At 41.3% G+C, this 20,722-nt stretch overlaps 2 protein-coding genes across 6 annotated transcripts in view; one reads left to right on the top strand and one right to left on the bottom strand.

The window, feature by feature from the left end:
* Window positions 1–3,771, bottom strand: part of exoc4 (exocyst complex component 4) — a 155,824-nt gene extending 152,053 nt beyond the window's left edge. The window contains exons 1-2 of the mRNA XM_061253074.1: window positions 3,646–3,771; window positions 1,215–1,404 (exon numbers count right to left, since the gene is read on the bottom strand). Of these exons, the coding sequence (XP_061109058.1) occupies window positions 1,215–1,404; window positions 3,646–3,725 (270 nt within the window). The 5' untranslated portion in view covers window positions 3,726–3,771. The remainder of the gene's footprint in view (window positions 1–1,214; window positions 1,405–3,645) is intronic.
* Window positions 3,772–11,909: 8,138 nt separating this feature from the next.
* chchd3a (coiled-coil-helix-coiled-coil-helix domain containing 3a) overlaps window positions 11,910–20,722 on the top strand; it is a 71,602-nt gene continuing 62,789 nt past the window's right edge. For 2 of the 5 annotated variants that reach the window (XM_061252653.1, XM_061252652.1), the window contains exons 1-2: window positions 11,913–12,211; window positions 13,430–14,738. In XM_061252653.1, the coding sequence (XP_061108637.1) occupies window positions 12,131–12,211; window positions 13,430–14,738 (1,390 nt within the window). In that variant the 5' untranslated portion in view covers window positions 11,913–12,130. Of the gene's footprint in view, window positions 12,212–13,429; window positions 14,739–20,722 lie in introns of all 5 variants that reach the window. The other 3 variants (XM_061252654.1, XM_061252656.1, XM_061252655.1) reach the window with 3 other exon arrangements.

Below are 20,722 nucleotides of genomic sequence, written 5' to 3'. Positions count from 1 at the left end.
TGCCACTGGGGTTTCCAGCAGCCGCCACAGCACTTTCTACACTGTGACCCCTCCTGCGCCTACACTCTCTCCGCTTACTCCCTGTCTGAAGAAAGCGATAACAAATATGAAAGGCATTCGGACTGTCCGCTGTCCTTTTAAGAAAAATAATGTCAGGATTGCATTGTGCAATGACAGAACAAGAGATGTCTTCAGAAGTATGGATTTTTAAGTGTGCATCAAAACGTATTCCTCAAAGGAACTCAAAGTACTTTTTCTATCAAACTCCAGGAAACAGTTTCTAAAACTCCATTCAACTTCAACCAAAAAATGTCCAACAAAATAAATGGATCGTTCCAATACTACAGCGATACCCGTGCAGTGCCGTGATGTGGTATTCCATCACCAAGTCTAATTTCAAAATGAGTTGGGCCTCGGAGAGAAAAGCAGCACTCCGGCGAAAGTGTCATCCAGTTTGTAAATGATCTGAAATTTCCCCTCGCAGACGGAGGATTCTACGCAGGATGTAGTGCTTGTTTAGCATTTTGAATGCCGTTTTTTTCCATTTCCCTTTCTTTCGCTGGCAAAACATCAATCCTAATGCTCGTGTTTGGCTCGCACCGCGAACCGCAAAGCTTATTCACTCAGCATCTCTGGGTAATGCAATCTCGCTCACACAAGGCCGAAAAGGGACTTGCGTCATCAACACGGAAAACAAAGAGAATAAAGTTCTGTCAGGCATTGTTTTTACTGCCAAAGAGTTCAGCTTCAACCTATCAGATGACAACATCATAGGGCCAGAAAGAGATGGTGGTCATACTTCCCAGTGGTCTTTCAGGGGTCTCCTGCCTGGCAAGAGTCCCCCAGATGCTTTGTGGGATGGGTTAGCGATGTTAAGTCTAGCTGGCTCTTAGGCTCTGAGCCATCCTCGGGATAACTACTGGTTGTTTGTGAATAGTGTCACACTGTGGCCTTTGGACTGTTTGACTGCACTCGGATTTATGAGATGACTGTCATAGTTATTTGGAAGGAGTGCTTGACCTTATGAGTTTGTTCTGCTCTGGCAGGTTTATTTTGATTTTGTTGCAGAAGTTTGAGGCTCAGGTAGATAGGCAAGGCAATATTAATCATCCTTTTGATTTAAATATTCTTGGAGGTTTGTATGGAGATGCACTTCCAATTTCATCTTGTCTATCACGTTTTACATTGAGGGTGTGGATGTAGATGTTCCTCACCTGTTTGATCTTGTTCCGGGAGCTGGTGATGCGCTCGGTGATGCTCTGGTAGGTACGGATAGCGGTGGTTAGCTCGGTGTAGTGCTGGACGATCTGCTCATCCAAAGCGCGGTCGCAGTTCTCATACGCGTCCTCCAGCCGCCCCTTCTCCGTCTCCCGGTCTTGGACATCATCGCTGCTCGACAAGGTCCTGCAGGTGCGACCGAGGGAAGACCAAAATATGACCAACCATGACCACAGATTTACTGTTCATCATTCAGGCAGGGAGAGGTGAGGCTAATACTAAAGAGGCCTACTTCTCGTCAAACTTCACCTTGGAACCAGCATTCAAGTTCTAGCCCTTGTCATTATAGACAATTTTGCCACTGCTAATTCAATGGCATTTAAATTGACTGATTATTGTCTTCAAAACAAACTCACACCTCATCGTGTCAGACAAGATAATTCCTGTTATTCTGTATTCAGCTAGCACAGAGTGATTACACCAAGTGCTGCACAATGATAATGACCGACCCAGCCTTTCCACTTAAACCTTAATGGACAGCTACAGACGGTAAGCAGAGAGAAAAGGAGAAAGGATATTTTTATAAAAGATGAGATCCAGCCTCAAATGTATGCTTCAATACCATTTACTTTCAAATATAGCAAATAAAATGAACAGACTGCACACTAAGAAAGCTGTATTTCCCCCCAATTTAACAAGCAAAAAAATACTCTACTCTAAAATATTAAAAGTGTGTAAAGAAATTATTTAATATATTTTCTTTGGTATCAATCAGTTCCTAAAGAGACATTTTGACAGTTTGAAGAGAGGAGCACAATGGGAATGAGAACGGGAGATCTCCTGAAATAATGGTTTGCGGATCACAGATGAAAGAAGACTAATACAGAAGAGCCACTTCTTCCGACACTTCAGTAGAAGATAACTCATTTGCATACATTATAAGCATCACCATAATCACAAAAACACACACAGCAACAACAGCAGCAGTAATAGCGAGAGTAGCACAAACTACAAGAGCCAGAGAAACACCGAGAAACATGCCCAAGAAGGACAGGAGTGCGTCCAGTATATCAGGTCACCAGTGGTGACTGGAGTGAGACGTCTCCCCAGCAACCATGACTGCACAGCATTTGCAGCAAGGCATGAAATTAACGTTTTTCACCCACTGTCATGTGAATTTCACCAGCCATTTTCAACATTTTACCAGCCACATTACTTCTTACAATATCACACAACCTGGCTGGTTACTGTGCCTGTTAAAGTGGCCGCTTGAGTAGAAAATCTTATCAGCCACAGTCAAAGTTTTACCAGTAATTGGCTGATGGAGAGTCTTAATTTCCCATCCTGTTTTGATGCATGTCACTCAGATTTAGACAAATATTTCTCCAACTCTTATCATGTCTTATTTAACTTCTACTATGCGATGAGCTGATCTCAGGAATACCAAGACAAAATATTCAAACTGTTCATCGGTCAGCACTGTTATGCGTGTCAGGCAAACCAATGACGGCATGCAAACATATTTTATTGAACATGACGAGGATCGTTAAACTTTTAGAGAGGGTTGGCACAGGTCCATCTCGTCATTTTGTTCCTTTTTGGACACCCAGCAGAGAATAATGAAATTGCTCTAGCAAAGAGACTGCACTTGAGAACGCAGTTTATATCCTCCGAGAATTAGCCAATCAGATGGCCAATGACAACACACACCGGGAGAATCTGCTCAGAGCAGGATATGGGAAGAGAGCAGCAGACGCTGAAATTAACAGCACACATGCAATTTCACGCTACAACACTCTAGCGTCCTCAAGGCAAAATAAGACATTACAATTCTGTCAGCAACGACATATAAACTCTCAGTAAGTAATAAAAAGTTCTTAAATAAAATCGGAGGAACATGGAATGCACTCATCCCCTGCGAAGCCATACACTAGTCCTTCACTCTTAAAACGGACAAGAGGAAAATCAATATTATCAATATGGGCTCAGCTGTCATACGATGTTTCAAAAATAAAATAAAAAGAGACCAGTGTTTCGTCGTTTCAGTTCATTGTTGTTCATTCGCTGTTTAGCTAGCCACGTTAGCAGTCAAACTCATTTAGGTGTGTTGTTACTGCGCATTACACACTTCAACGTAACGGTGACTTTGCTAAATACTGTAGCAATAACTAGCTGGCACTGAGCATTATATATGAAACTGACGTGTGTGCATTATACAGTTATTAGATGTTACGTCTTCAACGTCAACTAGCTAGCAATCCAGCTAAAAAATGGGTGTTCCTAGGCAAAAATACTGGACACAACAGGATGTGATTCTAAATCCGGCCGACAACCCAGCGTATTAAAAGTAAATAGATGACGTGGGGCTCTCTTCAAACATCAAGAATGATGCATTTCAATCTGTCTTTATCGACTCGTCTTTCATACCTGATAACGGAGATGAGCAATCCCGAAGGATCCTTGCTTTTACTCACTGCACTTCTGTATCTCCCTGTATCAGCTGCCATTTTTTCAGCCGCTGCACCCAAACACGACGACAACCAACCGTGTGGTTGTAACAGACCAATGAAAGAACAGAAGACGCCCAATCACATGCGTTCTTCTGATTATCACTAGCAGGTGCGGTTGAGAAATCAGCTTGTGCGTTGTTCAGGGATTCGCAGATGCAGGGTTTTTTTCTTTTTTGAACGGCCACGAAAGAGAAGGATTATTATTATCAAGGGAAGAATTTGCGTAAAAAGATTTGCGGTAGAATGTTGTATAATTTTATGAGCATGACTATAAACATTGAAAAGATCGAATGAAAGCTTAACCCTTAGGTTTCAGGAATGTTTTTTCATTTCTTTATTTATTTTATGAACTCTAGTGCTTTCAATTACTTGTAGTAATAATCAGCATTCAAATAACAAGATTCTTATCACATATTTGTGATCTTAAAGTGTTCACTTCCAGGGAATATGTTTCAATGTATCAGCTTAAATGTGCAAACCTTTTCAAATGTCTGAGTCTGAATATATACCGACAGTTGGATGAGTTTGCATAGCCCATTTAAACTAGACAGTATCAGGTCTGAACAACAAGCAAGAAACATAAGCAAGAGCTCCTTCTTAAAGGTAAAACATACACTGTTGGTTCACCTGTCAATGCATGGGTGATTTATGAGATTTGTTTTATATCCAGACCAGGAATGACCGATGTCATTAATATCATAAATGGGAACCACAAAAACCTAAAGACAGGGTCTGAGTTTGGCTCTCCTAATTCAGGAAATTAGCTTTCTTTCATGACCAAGTTCTTCATTCGGGAGTCATAGCATAGTAATGACATAATAATAGTGTAATAGTATATGTATATTATTATAATAATATACTTTTTTAAATAACCATAGGATAATGAAACAGATTGTTGACAAAGCAATTAATTTGAAATTATTATGAGTGTATTGTGGAAAATAACAATAAACCTGCTGAGAATTCCAGCTAATACCAGTTTTGCTGGCCTGTGGTGGTAAGTGCTGGTCTGTGGTGGTAAATGCTGGTCTGTGGCAGATTAACGCTTGTTAAAGATGGTTAAGCTGGTTGAGTGACCAAACTGGTGGACTTGCTGACCAGCTGGTGAACACCTGGTCAACCAACTAGAACCAACTAGAAGCGTCAAAAGCACAGTTTTGGCTTTGAGCTTGAATTTTCAGCATGGAAACCATATAGTAGTGTTATTTTATGTTTTTCAGATATAAAAATATTCACTTACTATAAAAATAGCCTACATTTACAGTTACAGACAACACATTCTTTGTATAGGGCAACACAAACATACAAAAGAAATCACTGACTTCACAGTGACCATCCAATGTCCCTGGGCACACACATATGAAGCCCTTTTCATCTGTTTGGTGTAATAAGGTTGCCGACACATTTTAAAAGTATTCGGTTACATGTCAAATGATCTATAACTGCCACTCACTAACTGTATTTTCCATTATATTTGTCTTTTTAGAGCAAGAGTGATAGAGAAGGTGAAAGTAGAGGTGAAAGTGCTCTATTGGGAAGAAAAGTCTAAATAGTGAATAGTGCTGTGTTTGGAGGCGTCATTGTATAACTGTCGGGACCTCTGCTGTAGAAAAGGAAAGATGATGTCAGACACATCGATTCAGGAGGAAGGGTCGATCGGGCCATCAGCATGCTGATTGATGTGGCTGCTGACTGCTGAGATAACATTGTGGTGGGCCGATCTTTGTGTCCACCGCACGGGAGAAACAATCACAATGTCACAGATGTCAACTTGTTTTCCTACCGTGGGGAGCTTCCCTGGTCCAAGTTTAATTTTGAGGTTCTTATCATTTTCCCCCTGCAGTGATTGTCTCATCACCGCTGATAATCTGCACCCCTTTTTCAATGACACACAACAGAGGTCATATTTCAGACGGTAATACATCTGCGCTAGCAATTATTTGTCTGGGTATCAGAATTGATTGAAGTCACAAATCCATGTGGAGGGTATTTTTGGTTTTAATACAGTGCTTGCCAAATGGAATCAGCTGCGACTGACAACACTTCCATTACAGTCATTCACATATGTAAATGTGAAATCAGTGAGTCCTCCACTTGTTATTTAATGGATTTCATCCGTATATAACTATTTATACGATGCACATGGATGCTTCCACCTTCAATGATCTGCAGGATGACACACGGAAGTGGTTTAATCTATGTTGCTCAAAATCTGAATAAGTCTGTTTCATAGTTCATTATAATTCCTGTCACATATAGTATCAAGAGCAGTCACAGTATATTCTGTGTCATTATATTTCCTAAAACACCATGTCTGGTAATGATATCGCTCCATAGATAAACACTTGATTTGAGTTTTCATTGAATAAATGCATAATAAAACCATACAGACAACTGCAATGTATACTACTTTGTATCAACTGCACAGATTAATTCGTAAATACATTTCTGACACATACTGTAACAAATACATGTTATATTCTGTCTGCCAGTACCAAGTAGCCAAATAAAAAATGATGCAACATTACAACCTGGCAAGTGTGTTTTTATATTGCCACCTCAAGATTCAAACAATATACAGTATACTGTATATGTATAGTCAAATTCTGCAATACAGTTCAAATCACTGCACCAAAACGTTTAAATTATTTAAATGTATAACAAAATTATCAATGTTAGCTAAGACACAAAATAGTTTGTTTGGGATAGATTAAGCATCATCTTTGTATTTATTCTGCGAATGCGTTATATTGTTATTCCCAGTTGCTTATGGTCTTCTGCTTTAACACCCCTGCCCCCCTTCCCATTTTTTACATTTCAGCATGTAACGTACAGTATTGTATCAGTCCGGTATCCTTAATCATATTTGTTGGAGCATCACATAAACCTCCCCATTAATTTGAGAGTGCACATACTAGAAGTGTCACTGGTCTTTTCTCTCCACAATCCTTCAGCTAAAGACTAACTATGGTTGCATTGGAGAACCACAAATTCAGTTAAAAATGTTTTCTTGCTATCTTTAGTTGCACTGCACTTGAGACAAATTGTGTTGAAATGCATTTTGGTAAAAGATCAGGAATTTATTATCTATGAAGGTAAATGTGCAAAATACTTCCCAAAATTGTTTCACCTCTTGCTATTTTGTGAATACATACTGGTACATGTACAGTATATTAATTCTAAAGCAAGCTACTTGGTTGGAAGGGTGTAGGCCCACATACCACTTTTCAAGGATTATATCAATTGACCACAGCTTTCTGTTCTCACAAACATTAACTTCTGCATCCTTTGATACGTGCCTCAGCCACCAGACCTGGGTCAAATGCATAATTGTTTTGGATTCAAATACTTTTCTGTGCCCAATTGATCTTGCCTGGTGCAATTGAGTCAACCAAGAGGACAAGAAGTTGGGATTTGCACTTTTTGATAGTATTTCAAAGGTTCCATTCCAATACACCAGACAAGCTCATTAAGGCATAGAAGTATTTGAATCCAAAACAATCGTTGTATTTGACCCAGGACAGCTTCCGTTGCGAAAAAGTCCTGATCTTTAGTTATTTTGTGCATCTTCCTAATCTTCCTCTTCTCCTGCTTTCTCTTCTCCTGCATGATTTCCTGCCAATTACATCATAAGAAATGTTCCAGTCTCCCAATTATTTCTCTCCCCATCAGCCTATATCCACTTCAGCTACTATTAACATCCAATCATTGCAGCAAATTGCAGGGCACAGTGGAAAAATAATTACTGTGGACATATAAGGACGTGCACATGATGTTATTTCATTCAACAGAAAATGTTGAATGCCCTTCGTCTTTCTCGTCACTCTAATGATGACCAAAGGATTAATATGATTGCTTTCAAAGATGTATAATTTTTCATGCCAACAAGAATACAGCATGCAAAAACACATTTAGATCAAATTTATCTCCTATAATTTCACATGTAAACCCTGAAAAGATTGTTTTATGATGCAGACAGCAAGGGCGACAATGAATTAGACAATCTGTGCCAATATACCTGTGACTGCACATACCACCTCTTCAACATGTTTGGACCATACTGTAACGTACAGTATGCAGCACACAGGGCAAACTGTTTCTTTTGCTTTCATTAAAGCATCCATCGATCTCCTTAAATTGAAAAATTGAAAAATAACCTATTCAAAAAAAGCTCCTTCAGGTATATTAATTGAAATAACCTGGCCCTGGCTTCTTCATGCCATATGAAGGGAATGTTATATGAACAGAACCATATTAGAAATTGTGGCTTGTGTCAGCAGAAAGTATTATGCAATGGAGGCCTGATAGATTGCTGCTGGTAAGATATTAGACAGTTATACATTTATACAATATTTATTTCAGGACTTTAAACAAATCTCTATTTTCCCCTGCTATATACTGTAGCTAAAATCAATATTATGTTTATGTTATGTTTTGTTTTGAAAACATGTGCATTTGTCATGGCACTCGTTGATACTTACTGTGTATTCACGCAGGCCTTGGATCAGTGCACTGTTTCTGCATAGAAAAATTAGAAATAATAGCAGCTCCATAAAAATCTTTCTATCACTGTTTATGGGCGGCACGGATGGTGCAGTGGGTAGCACTGCTGCCTCACAGCAAGGAAGTCCTGGGTTCGAATCCCCGTCGGCCGGGGCCGCTCTGTGCGGTGTTTGCATGTTCTCCTTGTGCTTGCGTGGGTTTCCTCCGGGTACTCCGGTTTCCTCCCACAGCCCAAAGACATGCAGGTTAGGCTGATTGGAGAGTCTAAATTGCCCGTGGGTATGAGTGTGTGAGTGAATGGTGTGTGTGCCCTGCAATGGACTGGCAACCTGTCCAGGGTGTATTCCTGCCTTTCGCCCAATGTACGCTGGGATAGGCTCCAGCCCCCATGCGACCCTGTTCAGGATAAGCGGGTTAGGAGAATGAATGAATGAATGAATGAATGAATGAATGAATGAATGAATGAATGAATTACTGTTTATGGTAAACAGTGCCATTCAAACACATTTAGCAGCCTTCATAAAGATAAGCACAAAAGATACAGCTAATGCTCAATATTGTATGCGCACATATGTATGAAAACTGCATTCTTGTATTCTAAAAGATAGTTGCCAATTATTAATATTATTATTAATTATTGGCACTCTTATTTTTAATACTCTGTGCACCTCCCTCTGCAAGGAAAACACTATTGAGATAGCGGTCATTTTCTATAGTGTTTATGTGATGTTTAGGTGAAAACATTGGAGACTGTTCACAGTATATCCTGACTTAAAACCACCAAACTGCAAGCCAGACATGACAGTGGTGGTGAGGGGGAAGATCCTGGGATGGTATGTAAGAAAAAAAACCTTGGAAGAAACCAGACTCAACTGAGGGAGCCCATCCTCTTCTGGCCAGGTCAATGGGTGAGTCCACAGAAACATGGTCAATATATACTCAGGTTAATATTCAATCCATCTGATCAGTTCAGGGTGGGATATATGAAGCATCTGGGGGTGATGGTCCTGGGGTGGGATGGTCGGCTGGAGCAGTGGTGTTACGGTAATGAAGAATTCTGCATTTGTTATGCAGAAAAAAGACCTGAAATGAAGGCAGATATTCCAAGGTCTTTTTTTAAAGATTACAATGGGTGATGACCCAGACATGAACCACAACAAAGTAATTGCTCTTGTTTCTTTGAGCCAATCATCTTTTGGGGTTTAACATTTCTGTTGTTCATTGATTATAATTACATTGGTAGCTTTGTGAGATTCAAAGCGAAAGTGCTTAATTTGAATGAAAAGTCAAAGACAAATTGTCACGCTCTAGCTGGCTCGCTCAATGAGTAAGATTAAAGCAGCCATGTGGGTTTTTAAAATAGTATGAGTGCTTCAAGAATTAACCTGCATTACAACAGTGGTATGCAGAAGAGCATCTCTGAACACACAACACACAAAGTGGATAGGCTACAGTTGCAGAAGACAAATAAGTCTAAAAAATAAGTAATAAATACCAAATAAAGTGCTCACTGAGTGTACATTTATTGTGTTATTATTGTGAGTTGGTATATTATGGCAAAAATTATGGCTTGTTTTTATCAGAAAATATGGAGTTAGGGAAAAGATATTGGTAATAAAAATATATACAGAGAGTGGGAAACATAAAACCCCCACTTGGTGTTTTCTTTGGCAGTATTTATAAATGAGGCCCCTAGTTTCTTTCAAGAGTCTTGCAAAAAAACTAAACAAATATTCAAGTGTTTATTTCTGCAGATTATTAAAAACGGAATTATATTAGGGCTTTGCAGGAGTGCATCATGAATACTTAGCTGGCCAGAGTAAGTAGTTTTGATGCAATTTATGTTTACATACCTGCAGGTCTGGAGTTAAGAGACTCCCCAGGATCAATGCATCACAAGCTGTTTGTTATGACTGCTGTTAAAGCCTCGGCTTTGTGTCTCTAAAAACCTATTACCACAGAAGTAGAAAACTGTAATGTGTTTTGTGTTTCTGCTATGTGTGAGTTAAGGACGGTTGCTTCCCAGCTGTGTGATAATGTTTATGTTTCTTTTTTTCCTCATCCCTACCTGAGCTACCATCCCTACCTGTTTTTCTGGCACAACTTTTCCTGCTGTGAACAGAACGAAAGAAACATCTGAGAGTCAAAATGTTTTCCTCTTAAGCAGTGTACATTATATCATACACTTTGAAAGGCTTGCAGTTCTTTCATGTGCCCTGAATGTGTATAGGCATACGTGGGCTCTATTGGTGTCATTCATAACTTCCATGTAGTATTTTTTTTAATTACAGTATTTTATTAAGCCATATTATTATCTTTTACATATGGACTGCTTCCAACTGTACAATTCCCTGAGAAGAGGTTTATGGAAAAAAAGCAGACAGCAATATCCAATAGCCTACATATATTATACCATTCAGATTGAGTGACACACTGTATTGAGCTAAATAAACAAATATACCCAGAAGCCAAAGCCTAGTGTGAGTTGAAAATGTCTGCCAAATATTATCAAAGCTGCTACTGAATCACAAAATCCATAACTAATGGTAAGACAAATGAGATGCTAAAATAACTGAAAAGCTGAGCATTCTTGTAGGGCTCATACCATACAGCAGTTTAGCATACTAGTCAGGGAACTGAATATTATTATACTAGTCAGGAAATTCAGCATGCCATGCAGCAGTCGAGCATACTCATCAGAGAATTGGGCATACCATACAGTAGTCTAGTATACTAGTCAGGGAACTGGGCATATTAGTATACTAGTCAGGGAATTGGGCATACCATACAGCAGTCTAGCATACTGGTCAGGGAACTGGGAATATTATTATACTAGTCAGGAAATTCAGCATGCCATGCAGCAGTCGAGCATACTCATTACATTACATTACATTATTGGCATTTGGCAGACGCTCTTATCCAGAGCGACGTACAACAAAGTGCATACCCATAACCAGAGATAAGTTCACTGAAAGACCCTAGAAGGAAGTACAATTTCAACTGCTACCTGTACAACAAAGATAAGGACAAACAGAGCAAAAGTGACCAAACTTAACTATCCATGTATACTCATCAGATAATTGGGCATACCATACAGCAGTCTAGTATACTAGTCAGGGCACTGGGAATATTATTATACTAGTCAGGAAATTCAGCATGTCATACAGCTGTCAAGCATACTCATCAGAGAATTGGGCATACTATACAGACATCTAGTACATGAGTCAGGGAACTGGGGATATTAGTATACTAGTCGGAGCATTCCATACTCGTCAGGGAATTGGGCTTGCAACTTCCACCAGCATACTTGGCCTGGAGTCGTTTGCTATCTGGGAGGTACAACCATTGTACTCTTGAGCAAGGATTTTAGGCTGAAGTGCTTCACTAAATATCTAACTGTATAAGTGGGTTGTATGTAAACTGTATGTTATCTCTGGATCTACACAAAAAAATAAGACTTTCTATAAAGTGGCTACATTTAATGTATTAATTCCAAATGTCAACAGGAAAAGCAGAAACACTGTTTGGTTCCGGAAAGCCGAGCAAAATCGTACACAACCACATTTCTGTTCTAGAGATTTACTACGAAGAGGGGGCGGGTCTCTGACTCTTTATGTGAACAGCTCGAACTGCAGCAATCATTTTTACTACTGCTTCCGTAACAGTTGGTAGCTAACCAATAGGCAGCAATGTTCCACAAGAAGGTGACACAAGCCATCCAATGGGAGCAACGATTATTTAAGAGTTCACAAGTGGGAAGGGCAGGGACCGGTAGTGCACTTGTACTGTGTGCCGAGGCGTGAGGCCTTGGCGATTTGATTCTGGTATTAAAATTGTTTTAGTGTGGATTGAATAACATATTGCATCTACCCAGACAGCTTTCGCATACTTCTGCTGGTATGGGAAGTAACAACAGCACCCGCCGCGTCTCCTTTGAATCGGACGAGAATGACAACGTTACGGTTGTGAAGGGCATTAGGGTGAGTCAGAAAAGATAGATAAGGCATTCAAGTTGAAATTATAACGCATAATCAATAACTTGCATGCAGCCATTGGTCTTTGTTTTGTAGCTAGCTTGGTTTAGCACCGCGTCACCCTTTAGAAAATGGCTAACGTTAGTTAACTACTTCGGTACGGTATTTAGCTAGCTAGCTAACTACTTCGATGTGGTTAGGTACTTCAGCTTCGGTCTGGCTGGCATTAGCACATTTTCTGTCTTGGGAGCTTGGTTGTTGCGTCCAACGTGGTCAGACTGGCTGACCTGCTGGCTAGTTCATTGCTAGGGAGAAAACAACTATGTTCGTAATCGAGAAGCATTAGCTAGTAACGTAGCTCGCCTGCATCAGTGAAGAAGGCATTGTTACCCACTATTATGTAAGCCAGTATAACAATGCTGCATGTATATCGAAACAGCAGCCAAGCTCGTCAATAAATAGACTAGTGGAAATTTTATTTCGCACCCTAATCGTCGCCATCATTATAACCTGCCCACTGTTGTTTTTGGATATGCACACATGGATAGATAGATAGATAGCTACTATGATTCGCTAAACATTGTCCTCTGTCATATATGTGTACGCGCAGTGAGTAGGCGCGTTATACAGTTCCTTGAGCAGTGTGCCTTTCCCTTCCCATTTTGACCAAGGTCAACATTGTGGTGGTGTTTTTCACCTACACATCGCTGCTCCTCAATAACGGCGACAAGACACCATGTAGGAGGTGTCCGCAGTCGTTCGAAAGCTGCAATTATCACCTTTTCCCCCTGCAGCCCATTGCTCCAGCAGTTTTTCTATGATCCTGGATAAATTGATCTGCCAAGGACAAAATATTTATTCCCGTTTGTTCAATCCATTTACTGGGCAACTTGGAACACTTCTTGTAGAGCAGTTATTTTTGTTACTGCAAGGTGGAGCACCACTCTTAAGAACAGAGCTGCTGGGCCCTTGAGAAAGGCCCTTAACCCCGCATTGCTCCATGGGGAGGATTGTCCCCTGCTTAGTCTGATCTTAGTTTGATTAGTCTCTTTGAATAAAAGTGTCAGCTAAATAACAAATTCAATTAAGTTTATTGCGTTATATGCAGACTGCGCGCAAGTAATAGCTTGGTTTTGCAAATATTTCCGAGGCCAGTTCAGATCAAAGCTGCAATGAGACTATCAGGATGATTCTGTGTCTTGCTTTGCTCTCTCTCATTGACAGCTGTCAGAGAATGTCATCAATCGTATGAGAGAGGCCCCCTCTCCTCCAGTCCGCCCCCGATCGCCACCAAGACTCCCGATGCCTCCGCTCGCCGTGGAACCTGTGGCCCCTGTGTTGGCACCTCCCACCTTTAAGTCTGTGCCTCCCCCTGCTGAAAGTGCTGCCCCCCCTCCCATGCTGCCTCCCATTATGGAACCTGCCCCAGCACCACCTCCGGCTCCCATGAGTGACACTGTGCCCCCACCTCCACCTGCTCCAACAATTTTGGAAACCGTAGTCCCCATTCCCGCACTTCTCCCAGCGGAACTGGTGTCCTCACCTCCTCCCGCTCCCCTTGCTGAACCTGTAGCTCCTCCCGCTTCCCCTGCTGAACCTGTAGCTCCTCCACCCCCTGTTGCCGAACCTGTAGCCCCCCCTCCACCCCCCGTGATTGAACCTCTGGCCCCTCTTCTGGCTCCGCTCGTTGAACTTGTGTCCCCCCCTCCTCCACCACCACCCATGGTGGAACCTATCACCTCTCCCCTTCCTGTTGTCGAACCCGTAGCCTCCCCTCCTCCACCTCCTGTTGTTGAACCGGTGGTCCCCTCTCCAAGCCCCGTGATTGAGCCCATTGCCCCTTCTCCACCGCCTCTTATTGCAGAACCCATTGTTCTCCCTCCTCCCCTTGTTGAAACAGTGGTTCCCCCACCTCCCCCTGTTGAAATCATTGCCCCACCTCCCCCTGTTGAAATCATTGCCCCACCTCCCCCTGTTGAAATCATTGCCCCACCTCCCCCTGTTGAAATCATTGCCCCACCTCCCCCTGTTGAAATCATTGCCCCACCTCCCCCTGTTGAAATCATTGCACCCCCTCCCCCTGTTGAAATCATTGCCCCACCTCCCCCTGTTGAAATCATTGCCCCACCTCCCCCTGTTGAAATCATTGCCCCACCTCCCCCTGTTGAAATCATTGCCCCACCTCCCCCTGTTGAAATCATTGCACCCCCTCCCCCTGTTGAAATCATTGCCCCGCCTCCCTCTGTTGAAATCATTGCCCCGCCTCCCTCTGTTGAAATCATTGCAGCTCCCACTGTCGAAATCATTGCTCCTCCTCCTGTCGAAATCATTGCTCCTCCTCCTGTCGAAGTCATCGCCCCACCTCCCCCTGTCGAAGTCATCGCCCCACCTCCCCCTGTCGAGGTTACCCCCCCTCCCCTTATTGAAGCCATTGCCCCTGCCACTGTTGAAATCACCGCCCCTCCTCCCCTTGTTGACCTGGCTCCCCCACCTGCAGCAGTTGACATTTTTGCTCTGCCTCCACTTCCACCTGGTGAGTCTCTTCAGCCCTTTACTGCTCATTGACACAAACATATACGCACACAATCGCCGGCTAAATGTACTCTAACATTCACACCCTAATCAAGCAAATCACACATACCCACACTTCATCGCACTAACTCATTCACTCAGGCATGCATGCATTTACTGCCATACATTTATATTAAATTAAATTAGGTAGGTGGTGAAAAACCAGTTCCTATCACATGGGAACTGGTGTACAGAACAATACAGCTCGAATAACAGATGGCTTTGAGCTCTTCATAGCTCAAGAAAATTTGCCTCTCCCTACTTAGCTTAAAACTGTTACTGGGGCTAAATATATCCAAGTAATCACAGCGGTGGCATTCTATATGCATAACAGACACTGTTCACAGCTATATACAGACGCCTACTCCATTGTAACTATGCCAGAAGTGATAATAATCTATCTACAACTGTGATAACACTGCTGCTGTTCTGCTTGCCTGGCTGCTGCCACCCCCCCTGCCCATATTAAACCTTGTTTTATCAGAAGGTAATATGTAAAAAAGAGTGATTTGTTAGTTGTATATTTGTATGAACAATGTAGCACAGTGGGTTTTTGTTTTTAATCTTGTAGTTAATTAATCTACCGGTATTCATTCGTCTCGCTATGCATTATAGATAATCATTTGGGGGAGTCGGTAGACCCTCAGGGGGGTGGGGGTTGAGAGACTCTTAAGGCATTGAATTTTTTTTTTTAATCCAGCAGCAAATTGCACTTTCCACTCAAGGGTAAAGTTTATTTTGCCTATTGCAGTATGTTTGGTACTGCTAAAGCTCTTTGGTGCTGTTTAGGTGGAATGAACATCTGCTTCCTGTTGCACCAGAATAAAGTAAATTCAAATGTTGGCTAGTTTGAATGTAAGTTCAGAGCTAGGCCATCACTTAATGTAAACCAGTTGCCCCAACTGATTTAGATCCCAACTTCAAATTTACACCTGCTCCCTACGAGGTTTAAATTCATTCCTGAAACAGCGCATTGATTTGGAAGATTGGGAAACTTGTTGGGAGGAGAAATTCTGTGCGGTATGAACTAGCAGCGCATTCTAAGCGAAAGATTACCGCTTTAATTTGTATGATGGGATTGATGTGCTCTTGTACTTTAGTTTTCGGCAAGCGGAGATACAGAAAATAACCGACGTTCTGTGAGTGCAGTAATAAATTGCTGGTGGTGGTAGCATACACTGCAGGCTGTAGGTAGACGTTGAGAGAATAATTTAGCCGTGGTTTTTCTTGACATTAGAAGGGCACGAAACATGAATAGCAATGTTTTTCAAACTTGCGTGATTGGTCTGAATATAGAACCGTCGCTATGAGACAATGTTTTGGCTTATGGCCAATTTAGCTAACATGTAGCCCAAGTATGAATTGTTCAACTGAAAAAAAGACAGTTTCAAACTAACTGGTTACATTTAGCATGGACTTCACACCCTAACTTGCGATAAAACGTTATACTGGTTCAGCTGGCTGCTGGTGTATAAGGTGATCGAAAGGTTTTTTTAATTATTTTTAATTATTATTTTTCTTTTTATATATATAACTGGCACGTTTAGTATTATATTCTCTCAGAAACACTCACCAATGGTAGTCACACACTCACATATTCACTGACTTTGTGATCAAAATGCACTGTTACTAAGAGATGTCTTTTTTCACACATAGAATTTAGAATGCATGAAAGCCTGTGACACTACTTTTAGCATGAAAAGGCAGATTGTTTTTTTCTGTCCTGTCAATCGTCAGTCCATGAGAACTTATTTTTCTTGCCTTGAAACTCTTCCACACTGTTCCCGTATTATAATAAATTGTACAAGCAAAGCATCTCTTATTGAGATAAGGTACAAGATTATTATGGAGAGTTGCACTGCCCTGAAATGCTCTTGGTTTGTTTGATTGAATCTCGCCCAGAGACTTTGCAATTAACATTTGGAGCTTCAGGCAAGGGAAACACGGGAAGGGAAAGATGATAATGCCGAAAAGATGGGAACATTGTTGCTTGACTGGTGCGGACGAGTAAGGGCACTCGTCGACATGATTGATTTTGAAATCACAAAGATAATGACTAGCTGTGAGCGTGAATGCTGATGTACATATGTTTTTCACATTAAACGGGAGACAAGTTCTTCCCAACTGTCATCAAGAGTAATTATCCCAACTTTTAGGACTTCCAGCTTCTAAAGTACAGTTTTATATTTATTGTGCACTAATTGTTTTTGTATTGCCAGCTATTCAGAAAGTAAACTTAAAAAAATAAATAGTTCTTTGGTGAATTTTAATTTTATTTTTATCAATTAATGCAGAGGCTGGGCTTGTGACTCTCAGACCGGTGTTGGGGAAGCCCTGGTCGTGCACTCTCTCTCTCTTGCCTGGATTGATTTGGGGCATTAAGGCTCTGATTGTACTTCCTTTACCCACTCTTTTATTGCCTGCCTTCAGACAAATGACGAACAGGACTGAGAGCGCCCCAGCGCTGAATGGGAGCCTCAGAACCCAGACTGTCGGGCTGTCAGACCGAGGGCCCTGTTAAAAAGGACATGTCCGATTGCCTGATGACCTCACTTTGCAGTGCTAACTATAAGGTTGTGGCTTTCGGAGAGAAACTGCCATTTACACAAGGGGAAAGTTCATCACTTAAAAACCGGAATGGATTCACCATTAAAAGCACAATAAAGTTCTCTAAATGTAAGTTAGTGTGTGTAAAATCCCTAGATAATATACTTATTTCTGGGGTGGTTTTTCTGAGTAAATTCGGGAGCACACTTCTCAGGAAGTAAACAATACTTTTTATGGGGCTATAGCATAAATCAAAGGATAAATCAGACATTTTAGGACCTATCATAAATCTTAGGACACTCCCACAGTTCCGTTGGAAAATGGCATGGTGAATTTTTTTTGCATACTGGCCATTATGTACAACTAAACGATATGCTGTATGTTGAGTCGACGGTAGACATTTTGGGGACGCAGTAGTTGGGAGGCTGTTTTGTACATTGCCCAGCTCTTCTGCTTCCGGTGATTAACTTCCTTAATTTCACAATTTAATCGATCTTTCAGAATATACGTTTTAAAGTGAAGTTTGCAATTGCTTTCCGAGTTTGCAATCTGTTGGCTCCTCTTCTGATGATTAATACGACCCGGGTATAATTGCAAATACCGGTAATGGAACAAATTAATTTCCACTCATAATAAGTTGTAAAGTTCATGAATCAGTGCTGTAATTAAGCAGTCCATTTGGTCTGGGGGTTGACACTGTTGCGCGCTCCCATCCTCGAGGATTTATGTCCTGTTGGAAGCAGAGATTTACTAGTGCCGGGCTTTGTGCTTGTGCATATTTTACCCTTTGTGCTGATAACCGAATGCCTTTTTCTCCCCTCTTTTTCGAAAAGGGCGGCTTCACAACAGATCCTGGAGAGCCCTTTAGAAAACGATACATGCAGAGAAATGAATGCCTTTGAAATGAGATGAAACTAAGCCTTTCAAAGGTGTCTACCTAATGGCATTTTGATTGCCAGACCTTCTTGATGATGTAACCAGTGCAACTATTGCACTTTCTGCTTTGATATAATGTAGCTTTCTGAGTGACCTTTGGTTGGTCCTTGATCTTGCACCAAGAGATGTTTTGTATGCTTTTGCATGTTCTCCTTCGAGACGTCTGTGTATCCCTTTGCGACATTGGCTCACGAGGTAAGAGCTGTCGTCGTTGGAGGGTTGCCGGTTCGATCCCGCCCTGGGTGTGTGAAAGTGTCCCTGAGTAAGACACCTGTTGCTCCTGAACGAGCTGGTTGGTGCCTTCGGCGTTGATGTGCGAGTGCGTGTGTGAACGGGTGAATGAGAATCATCTATTGGCGCTATATAAATGGCAGCCATTTACCATTTCATGACCCAGGAAATTCCTCAAGATGCCACAAGCTCCATCTACAGAGTAGCGGGATGTATGCAACGGATGGTTGCAATAGACCCAATGAAATTGGAGGGATAGTGTCTACAGCTGGATGCAACTCTGGTATGAATTCCCCATGAGTCAATTTCCCTTTGCTGTTGTGCACCAATGGCATGATGGCATTCTGTAGGGTACATCGCACTTCTGAATAGGTTTTGTGGCAGAAACAATGAATGGAAACCTTGGACAGTAGACACAACAACAGTGCGACCAGTTTTCCTCAGTGGAGCTCAACCCACATAACCACTTCAATGTTCCTGCTACTAAAATGACCACTTGAGGTCACAGGCGGGAGAGAGGGGGAGAGGGGGGGTGGAAAGCAATGCGGTAAGCGAGTGGGAGGTTCATTTTTTGATTTGATGCCGTGTTTGCAGTTTTCCATCCATGAAGTGGCACAATTAGGGAGACTATTAGAAGTATCCAATTAAATCCGCGGTGGAACGACTGTGTGCTGATGGAAACCACGGTACACTGACTTTGCAGTGATTAAAACCACGCCTCCACACTTTCACTGGGGGGGCTAAAGAGTCAAGTGCTTTTTGTTACTTCTGAATTGCAATTACTTATATTTGACAACTTTGTCATGTGATTTAGGACAAAGGGTCTTACTGAATTTACAGTAAACCAAAAGTCTCCTATTGGTCAATTGCCTTATAGAAAGTATTGAAATTATAATTGAGAATAAAGAGAACAAATCTTAATTGGAGAGAAATGATGGGTGAGCAAAATCTTGGCTAGTCCTTATTGTGCTGCTGTTACAGAGCTGTAAAAGTTGTGGATTAAACCTCTGTGAAGCTAGCAACAATAGGTACAAAAGTCCAGTTTTTGGTTGCCAGTTTGTATTTGAAAATGTTTTCTTCCAAAATAAAAGTAAGTTCTAGTTGCGCTGTTTGTGACTAGAATTCTGACCACAGCTGATGCCTGAAGTTATATTAATGAATTTATAATTCTGAGCGTAATGCAATCTCTGTCTGATGCAACTTTCAAAATGCGTTCGTAAAACTGGATTATTCCTGCTACAGCCAATAAAAATCAGAGTTGGCAGATCAGAACAAAAAAAAAAAAAAAAACTGATTTTGATTATCACATTGCTGTGATCTGGATTATTATTACATGGAAAGGTAAAGTTGTGATTATTGGAATATAAGGTAATACTAATTTCCATTGTCGTGTCTTTCTCCTGCAAAAGCAATTGATTCCAACCTTCCAAAATGGGCAGGAATGGGCTCCTCAGAATGTCTACTCTAATCAAATACATTTCACATGGTGTATTCACCCCAGGAGTTGTGGCTACACATCCTCTCTTATTTGCATATTTGAGATAAAAAATGATACTTTCCTGCAAAGGCAAATGATTCTAACTTGGTTAAATTCGGAATGTCTTATCTTACAATCGGATGAGTTTCAGACGACTCATTCCCACTAGGAATTGTGGCTGGAGCCAACCTTATTTGCATATTAGCAATTACATAATTTTACTCTACTGCTAGGGATTCTGACTCTGTAAAACCAGGGTGAAATGGGGTCCTTAGTAAGCTTACTATATGAATCAGGTGAGATTCAGACAATGCATTTACCCTTGGAATTTTGGCTGGGTTTCAACTCCTGCATGATTTGGCTTGGGAGAACCCCCTTTTTTTGAGTCAGGGAAAATCCTGCCAGGGATATGAATAACCTTTCGGCAATTTGGGGCAATGTTAGGAATTTCCTCTGAAAGCTGTCTCTGTTTTCCCAGGGTTCAATCTTCAAACTTTTCAGATTTGTAGGGAGCTGCCATACTTTATCCTTTTGATGTTACAGTGGAAATGGAGGTCTTCCCATGGGAACGCGAGTTGGAAAATTGTACAGGTTCATGAACTATGTGTAAACGGTTGTCATTTTATCATGGGTTAACTCAAATTCGCAGCTTAAAGACGCAGCCCATTTAAAACACCATAAAGTTATTTTACCTGCATTTTTTGTGTTCAATTCATAAAATCAGCAGATTTCTACACTGAAAATTCATGTATCCA

The sequence above is a fragment of the Conger conger genome, chromosome 8 (assembly GCF_963514075.1).
Source record: "Conger conger chromosome 8, fConCon1.1, whole genome shotgun sequence".
NCBI classification, from domain to species: Eukaryota; Metazoa; Chordata; class Actinopteri; order Anguilliformes; family Congridae; genus Conger; species Conger conger.
This window is presented reverse-complemented; position numbering and strand designations above follow the sequence as displayed.